This window comes from Chaetodon trifascialis, chromosome 2 (genome assembly GCF_039877785.1).
Source record: "Chaetodon trifascialis isolate fChaTrf1 chromosome 2, fChaTrf1.hap1, whole genome shotgun sequence".
Classification (NCBI taxonomy): domain Eukaryota; kingdom Metazoa; phylum Chordata; class Actinopteri; order Chaetodontiformes; family Chaetodontidae; genus Chaetodon; species Chaetodon trifascialis.
Genome location: NC_092057.1, coordinates 8,881,581 through 8,890,854, shown reverse-complemented (window position 1 = coordinate 8,890,854; position 9,274 = coordinate 8,881,581). Strand labels below are relative to the sequence as shown.

The following is a 9,274-nucleotide window of genomic DNA, read 5'->3' as shown; positions in this document are numbered from 1 at the left end:
TAATAAAGTTCACATGAACTCATCAGCTTAGTGACCCTCGGGCCCCGGGAAAGATGCCTGATTGGCTCAACATCACAATGACACACGTCCTCTCCAAAAGTCTTTTAATTGACTGATTATTGAATGAGTTCTCCAGCTCAGTTCAGAAGAAACAAGCTGCTGCTAACAAACATGAACCGATGACATGTACATGAATAACATGAGGCCAGACCGCTGAGGAATGACCTGCTTCAGTTTGTGACTTCAAGGTCAAAAAGTCTAAAAAAATACAGTTCAGTTTATAAAAGACGTCCTCAGACAAGGTCCTGAAGATCCACCTCAAACAGAACACCTGCAGACTGAGGCTGAGTCCAGATCAGGATGAAAACACTCATCAGTTCATCTTCGAGTCGTTGGTCTTCTGGTGCCTGAATGAGTCAGTTTTCATATGGCCGAATGTCCTCAAACACAGCAACAGTAAGCGCTGAAGGACGTGTACACACATACGTGTACACACTCACTCACACACGCACGCACACACAGTTCATACTTTACGTACTGATGTTCACAGTAGAAACATATCTGTTGTCCTCTGATAAACATCAACTGATCATTATTGATCTGATAAAAGCATTTTAGCTGATAATTATTCTAAATCATGTTCTTCAAAACTAAACTGTTCAGTCTCTACATTTTCACTTTGCTGTCCTTTCTCACATTTGTGCAAGATCAAAGTCACTCGTTACCAAAACCATTAATGTCAATGGACCACTGGTCACTGAGTCGACATCAGCACATTTACATGTCAAAATCCAAGTTTTCCACGACCAGGAAGTGATGTCACACACGTCCCTTTGCCTTTGTTTTAATTTCTCTCTGTTTGTTTCCCAACATGAAGTCTGCTCTCAAGCGTCTCCACGTCAGGCTTCCTGTCTGCAGGCTGAGCGGCAAGCAGGAACGACGGCTCGTACAGATGAAGTTCTTCAGTGAACTGTCCCTTTACGGAGCGTCTTCTGTGACCCAACACCTCACACGTTTTTGGCAACGGCTGTTTTTTAAACCACAAAGTGAAAAAAAAAAACAAGCAGAAACAAACATTCATAAGACAAATACTGCCCCCCCCCATGTCTGATGACATCACCGTCTCTGAAGTTATTTAGAGAGCTGTTATGAATTTGAGACTTCAGGAATAAAAAGAACTTGTTCTCATGAAACTCAGTCTCCTCCAGGTGCTTCACCTGTGTCTACACTCGTAAACAGGAAACTGATCGCATCATCACAACAACCCAACAGGAACTGAGAAGAAAAAATGTGTTGCCAGTCTTTGATGTCAACCACAGGGTCCAGGTGTGTGTGTGTGTGTGTGTGTGTGTGTGTGTGTGTGTGTGTGTGTGTGTGTGTGTGTGTGTGTGTGTGTGTGTGTGTGTGCGCATGTGTGTGTGTGTGTGTGTGAGAGAGAGACAGAGACAGAGAGAGAAAGACAGTCACGTGATGGTCAGTCATCTTTTGATTGGTGGACGTCCAGACTGACGACCTGCAGCTCCGTCAGGTTACTGCTGCTGCTCTGCTGACTGATCACCATCTGAACAAGAAGCACAGACAACAGGAGTCACTGCAGGAGCTGCTCGTGGAGTATCAGCAGTATCAGGAGTATCAGTATCAACAGTATGAGCATCAATATCAGTAGCATCAGTAGTATCACTATCAGCAGTATGAGTATCAATATCAGTAGCATCAGTAGTATCAGTATCAGTATCAACAGTATCAGTATCAGTATCAGCAGTATCAGTAATAGTATGAGTATCAGTAGGATCAGCAGTAGTATCAGCAGTATTATCAGTAGTATCAGCAGTAGTATCAGTAGTATCAGCAATAGTATCAGCAGTAGTATCAGTAATATCAGCAATAGTATCAGCGGTAGTATCAGTATCAGTGTTCAGTTACTGGGTGGAGCTGGACTGCAGAAACTGGGATCTGAGCAGCGACTGGAGGAAGCGAGGTGAGGAAGACCTGCGGCAGGGAGCCTGAAAGACATAAACAACAACAAGTGTCACCAACAACAAGTGTACACATATAGTAATGACAACAACAGCAAGTGACAATAATAATCATAACAATGTAATCATGGTTGTTGTAACCATAGAAACAGGGTCATACCAGGGTCATGTGATTGGGTGTGGCCCGTCGGGGGGAAGGTGTTGAGGACGGTGAGGCTGCCATCGCCCAGTGAGGGCGTTGGTGCCGCATACATCACCGTGTGACCGCTGGGGTACATCATGTGACCTGCCACCGAGGATGACGAGGAGGACAGGGAGGAAGAGGAGGAAGAGGAGGAGGAGACGACGGAGGTAGGAAGACTGGCTGCAGGGAGGAAGAGACAGATTCGACCAATCAGTTTCAGATGATCCAATCAGAACAGTTCCACCTGCGTGCAGGAGGACTTTAGAGATCTACTGGAGCACCAGCAGGTCTCTGAGGTCTCATCAGGGTTTGTTTCAGGACTGGAACCTGAAGGAGACTCTAGCTCTTAAACTTGGAGTGAAGGAGGCGGCGTGGCCGGCTGCCTCACTGTGTGGGCAGTTCTAAATTCAGTTTTCTGCTGTGGTACCCAGAGCTCCGTCACCAGAGAAGAACTCAGGAACATCAGAGGAACAGATCCAGCAGATTCACTTCCCACTGCTTGCGTGTTTTCAGTGGAACTATTGGACGTTCTGTTCAAAGGTGCCTTCATCTTGGGGTGCCCCTATAGCTCAGCTGGTAGGGTGTGCTCCACATGTATCGAGGCTGTCCTCTGGCCACAAACCCCCCAAACAGACAGTCTGTTCAACGTCCCACCAGAGACAATAAACAGTGTCTGTCAGTCCATCCCCTGCGCTGCACTGGGTCACTCTGACCATGTCCTGGTCCACCTGTGTCTGAGACATTAAAGCCTGTAAACCTGTTGTGAGGACATCAGTGAACAGTGAAGCTGTGGAGGATCTTCAGGCCTGCTTGGACTGGACTGACTGGGGTGTTTTCAGGACTGCTACCGACAGGACTCTGAGAAACTACGCACCAATATCAACAAACGATCATGCTTCTGTCTGGAAGAGGTTCAGGCAGACCACCAAGTGCAAACCTGAAGCCCCCAACTCCATTAACACCTGTGTCTGGCCAATGAACTGAATGAGTTCTACTGTCACTTTGAAAGACAATGGGACAGTCCTGACCCCATCCCCGTGACTCCTGGAGACATATCACCTACCATCCTGCTTCAAGACCTCCACCATCATCCCTGGCCCCCAAAAACCACAGACCACATGTCTGCATACCCAACACTAGGCCCTGGTTCCCCTGCAGTTGACACACAGAGCCAACAGGACCGAGACCTCACACCACATAAACAAGTTTTTTCTCATCGTTCTTTGGCTCCGAGGGTGATTGTCTTGTTTCTCTTTATGTATTCTATGTCAGTACTCACAGCTGTCAAGCTAACATGTTAGCACGATGACATTTTAGCCATACTTGGTGGGTGCTGTTGTCATTTGGGACCAACTGATTGCTGGAGGAGGTGGAGCTGTGTTCTTACCTGCGGAGGAGGTGGGGTTGTGGATGTCTGAGCTGCTCTGATTGGTGGAGGTCTGCTGACTGCTGGGCTGCACTTGGAAGGTCTGTAGCTGCTGAGAGACTCCGCCTCCTGATGAACACACAGGTCAACCGCATGACATTGTCAGTCATTATCAATGAGCATATACATGAATGTATTGGCTGTATTCCATTGTCTTTGGCCTCCATCATGTTAACCAGACAGAACACTGAGGACGATCACCATAACGCTAAGTTAGAATCAAGCAGTGCACGACACGGGCAGTGACCACATGCAGACCACCTGTAGTACACTCTCGTGTCCAGCTGATGGTGTGTGCACATTCATTAGTTGATATATGGTCTTTGACCACATGTATGACCTTGTTGCTTTGCTGGCTTTAACCATCATTGCTAGACTACGGCCCTGCAAGGCGTTCAGAAAGAAAGAAGAGTTTTCCAACTCCAGTACTCTGGCGTTGGCGGTTCCAGTCCTCCGCGTTGCGAATGATACTCATGTTTTACAGAGTTTGACTTTGCCACTCTTGTTTGGGTTGAAAAAACAACTTCTAATGTTGTTAAGCGTCAAGACAGAGGCGGTCAGCCCATCCACAGCGAGCTAGCTTAAAGCTAATGTCCATACAGTCGCTGCTGAATCAACATGAGCCGACGAGCAATCAAACTCAATCATTTTCAAACTTCAGTTTCATTATCAAAGTTCAGCTGTTCTGCTCATTAACTGCTGTTATTTATCTCCACAGCATCTCTGACCTCATGCTACAGAAACCTGATCCCAGATCAGCTCCACACAAGTGCTGATATCAGATCAGCAGATAGAGCAGAGGAGTATAACGATTCATCTCCACTGCTTGACTCCATCATGTGACGTAGCCCATGTTGATGCTTCTTTCTCGAGTCTACGTAATAAACACACTTTGTTCTGCATGACTGTTGCTAATATCTGCTCACATGATCATTCATCTGATGCAGGTTCTCAGCTGTATGTTTCCCTCAGCTGTGCAGTAACACTGTTTATCATCCACACTGACACAGTATCTTCAGAAACTGCACATATTGTACTTATACACTGACCAAATACAACATGTCATCGGTTAGTTTTTCTCATAAGAATATTCGTAACAGTACTTTTTTATGGCATTTTGACCTCTTTGTGCTGCTGTGTTTGCTCTTTGTAGAGGACAACACACGCACACACACGCACGCACACACACACACACACACACAGGGCAGGGGGTGTGGCCTCGTGCTGACCTGACAGCGACACGGTGGCGGGGAGGCGGAGCAGCGTGGTCGGCTGTGTGGGCGGAGCGTGCAGCGTGGCAGTAGGGCCGGGGGCCACGGGGCCCTGAATGGCCAGCGGCTGGCCCTGCAGCTGGCTGAGAGGGATGGTGTGTGTGCCAGGGGGCAGCTGGGCACCTATGGACAGGTGAGGGAGGGGGGCGGAGTCAGAGAAAGGTTAGCTATTAACAAACTGAACACAAACTGAAAGCTGCGAGGTGAGTAAGAACTTCTAGGTGTCTTCATGTCTTCACACCACTTAAAGAAGCTGCATGGGCAAAAGCATGTGGACGTGACAGTGTAACATGAAACATGGTCTTCTCTTATCTTGTCTTGTCTTATGGTCACTGATATGCTGCTCACAGACTGGGTTCAGTTGTTCCATCAGAGGTTTGTACTACGCAGCAGGTTCAAAGCAGTCAGACTGAACCTGGACCAGTCAGAGAGGACGGTATCAGACCAGGTTGTCCTCTTCAGCTCTGTGAGCTCATATTAAAGGAGCATTTGGTTCCCCATCCCCATCTTCAGCACTAACTGACCATTCACTTCACTGTTGGTCTCCAGTAGGTTGTTTTAATGGAGACTGATGAAGAGAAGCAGCTCAGTTCCTGTAAATGAGAGTTCATCTACAGTGTAGTCTTAATGAGCTCTCAGAGCCTCCACTTTATTTCAGACGGAGCCGTTTAGAGCTGATCTCAACCAGGTGAGCTGTGCAGCATCAGATACCAGGGAAACCTAACTAGGTTAGAGACACTAGGTGTACCCTCTGACCTCTGACCCTGACCCTCTGACCTCTGACCCTATCCTGATCCCGAGGCCCCCTCAGCTGTTGAACCTGCTGCACAGTTTTACTCCATCAGAGCATCAGTGAGTTCTGGAAACATCACTTCTTTAAAAAGTCCAGTCGAGTTAATGAATTCATTTATTGATCAACAGGATCAGACTGATATCAGCTGTGATCAGACATGACAAGTCAATGACAGATACACTGAACACACCCGATGTTCAAAAGGACAAAAACCACAGAGGGGACGAAAAGAAGACAAGACAGACAGACACACACACACACACACACACACAGAGACAGACAGGCAGAGAGAGACAGACAGAGAGAGAGAAAGAGTGAGAGAGACAGACAGACAGAGAGGGACAGGCAGAGACAGACAGAGAGAGAGACAGACACAGAGAGAGAGAGAGACAGACAGATAGAGAGAGAGACAGACAGACAGAAACAGGCAGAGGCAGGCAGACAGACAGACAGACAGACAGACAGACAGACAGAGACAAACAGACAGACGGAGAGAGAGAGGGACAGAGACCGACAGAGAGAGACAGAGAGTGACGGACAGAGAGAGACAGAAACAAACAGACAGGCAGAGACAGACAGCAGGAGAAGGACAGGTCAGAGGAAGCCCCACCCTCCTACCTGACATCAAGGTGAAGCCTCCTGGAAGCACAACACCAGCCGATGTCTTCAGCACTGTCCCGTTGGTGGTGGAGGAGGGCTGCCAGGAGGGGGCGCTGGTCTGCACCTGCATGGACACTGAGGAGGAGGAGGACGACGACGACGAAGAAGAGGAGGATGAGGGTGTGGACTGTGTGGTGCCAGGCAGGCTGGACACAGTGAACGCCGGCTTGATCAGATCCTGCAGGGAGAGACAAGACAGGAAGGGCGAAGCTAAGACACAACAGAACGACACAACACCTTAGTCTGTCCCTCTCCACCTGCACGCTCTCACGTCCTACCAAGGACCGTTACAAACTGAGCTTGTCCCCAGAGTCTGTGTGCTTTGTCTTCTCGCAGGTTCCCGTGGACGTGGCTGAACCTGGACTGTGGATTACAGCTCCGTCTCCTGCCGTGGACCTGCCTGACATCCACTGCTACTATGAGTCATACTTCAACTATTACTACATCCACAGTGCTGTACTTCGTTCATATACTGTCTGTGCCCAGTGCGTACATACACCACACACAAGTACATCATGTGTGTATATACTACCATATATGTACTACATACATACATAAACATACATGTTGTCTTCAGTCTTGGTCTCCAGATGTTGGCATCAGTCTTTGTCACCAAATGTTGTCATCAGTCTTTGTCTCCAGATGTTGTCTTCAGTCTTTGTCTCCAGATGCTGTCGTCAGTCTTTGTCTCCAGATGTTGTCTTCAGGTATTCAGGGATACAACCATACCACTAAGCTGTCCTGTCCTCCACACCTCACTGTCTGTGAATGGGGCATTACCTTGGCCACCTCTGCGCAGCTGTCGGCCTCAGACACCTGGTAAGTGAGGTCGGTCTCCTCGAAGCCTGTGGCGCTCATCCTCTGGTCGGATGAAGGGTCTGAGCGAGGCGGGGAGTCTGGTGAGTTGAGGCAGGTCTGGATCAGAGCTTTGCCGGTCTCAGAGGTTATCATTGGCTGCAGCTTCCTGGTGGCAAAGGTGTACACGTGACCTGTCTCACTGGCAACCAGCAGCAACACCTGAGTACCGGTCAACGTGGACAACTCGTATGCCTGCAGGGGACAGAGCAGATTAATGAACACTACAGATGTGACGAGCTGCGCTGTCATTCCTTAATGATAAACCACGGAGGTGGACCTCCATCATTGAGTGAGCTAGCTGATAAAGTTTACAGACCACAGGTCAGCTGTGGAGATTCAGACTGAAGGCTTAAATCGGACTGAATTCGGCCTTAAGGAAGAAAACAAGTGAATGACGGTGTTCTTTGAATGAAATTTAAGATGGGACGCGGCCGTCAGAGAGCGGAGAGGAGGCGGCTAATGTGTTCACTTTCATGTTAATCTTTAGTTAATATACAAGGAACATGTCATCACATATCAATAAAAAGTACAAAATCTGCCTCTGAAATGTCATGGAACCGAGATAGAACGTAGCAGAAAATGGAATTACTTGTTTGGTTGACCCTCAGAGGGTCTGGTTGAGGATGGAGAATCAGTGATCAATGATGCCCTGCCTCATGCTGACTCTCAGGTGGTTTCAGCTCAGCAGCTTCACACAGAAGCCAATCAGCAGCAATAAGCCATCAATACGCCGTGATTAACATAATTCCTTGTGTTAACATCAGGTCAGTGCAGAGCCAAAGCGGGCCGGAAGTGCTCTGTGCTGAGGCTCACCTCTGCTGTGGTTACCTGTCAGGAACTTTTCCCTCCACTCACCTTCTTCATGATGCCGGTCTTCCTCTTGCTGAAAGTTGTGTACCGCCTCAGTTTGTTGTCTATGAACTCCATCTTGATCTTGACTCTTCCTCTGGTTTTCTTGCCGGGTTTGGCTCCTGGCATGCCGGGGCTGACCCCGCCGTAACCCCCGCTCAATCCTCCAGAGGTGGGAGCCGACTGATGGCCGACCTCCCTCTCGCTCCTCTCTCGCTTCACGCCTCTTCTGTCCCCACCTGAACCCGCCGTGTCTTCGTCATCGCCGGAGTCAGAGTCCTGGTCAGAGCCGCTGTAAATTACCTCGGTAACGTGGCCGTATTCTCTGTCGTCAAACTGGCCTCCGTCGGTCTCGGAGGCTGTATTCGGTCCCGGTCCGGCCGTGTTCACTGTGAGGCTGCTGATCCCAGTTCCGTTGCCCGCTCGCCCGGTTCCGGTTCGGGTGCCCATTCCGGTGCCGCTCCCCGCCAGCATTCCACTCTGGATTCCCCCCCGTCCTGGGCCTGAAAGCCTCCTCACTCAGCGGTTCAGAACTCCCGTGTTGGCGCTCTCAGCAGAGACAGTCCCCCGGTGCCCCGAGCTCCCAGTCCCGCAGCACTTAGCTAAAAGCACCTTTAGCTGCACAGCTAACTGAGCTAGCTAACGAGCTAACGACAGTCAGCGGTTACTTTAGCAACAAGTCAAGCTATCTGTCCATCTAGAAACTCCGTCAATCACCACGAGCTGAGGCAGAGCAGCCGGAGGAAGTCAGAGGGAAAACCAGAAAACATTTTCTCCATAAAATATTATCCAGTTTCAACAAAATCAGTGCATAAAGTTATAAAGTTGTGTTTTTGAACAGTGGTCTGTGAGAGCCGGCCCCCACAAACACTTCATTCCACATAAGGAAGTGACGACGAGCACCCGACGATATCCGCCCGCTGCAGAATATAGTTCTACATAGAGCACGCATTATATTAACACTCCTTCCGTAAAATATCACAGTTTTCACCAGAAACACTGCACTTAAATATTATACACGGCTTAATATAGAAAATGTCTAAAGTTAACGAATATCTGCGCATTGATATTAAATAAGACGTGTTGTTTCCGACGTGCATGGGAACTACTTTCCTCCATATAAAGAAACGCCTTGCCTTTTATGGCGCTGCTTCTTCCTTATTTGGTCAATCATTTGCCTTGCGCAGGAGTTGACACTGAAAAACTTAATACACGCGCAGAGAGGAAAAATGAGGAGCGGAACCGTAAGGAGGTGTA

General features: G+C 48.6%; 1 protein-coding gene across 2 annotated transcripts; it reads right to left on the bottom strand.

Moving 5' to 3' along the window:
• Window positions 1-88: 88 nt before the first annotated feature.
• On the bottom strand, window positions 89-8,900 carry LOC139346086 (serum response factor-like). 2 transcript variants are annotated; one of them, XM_070984989.1, is made up of 8 exons: window positions 8,024-8,900; window positions 7,091-7,360; window positions 6,269-6,488; window positions 4,816-4,980; window positions 3,548-3,655; window positions 2,137-2,340; window positions 1,924-2,003; window positions 89-1,561 (listed from the first exon to the last, which is right to left on the bottom strand). In XM_070984989.1, the coding sequence occupies exons 1-8, from the start codon at window positions 8,489-8,491 to the stop codon at window positions 1,475-1,477; spliced, it is 1,602 nt and encodes a 533-aa protein (XP_070841090.1). In that variant the 5' UTR covers window positions 8,492-8,900; the 3' UTR covers window positions 89-1,474. The 2 variants fall into 2 exon arrangements, with proteins under 2 accessions (XP_070841090.1, XP_070841097.1); XM_070984996.1 differs by lacking the exon at window positions 4,816-4,980 and having other exon boundaries at window positions 8,024-8,623.
• Window positions 8,901-9,274: the final 374 nt, after the last annotated feature.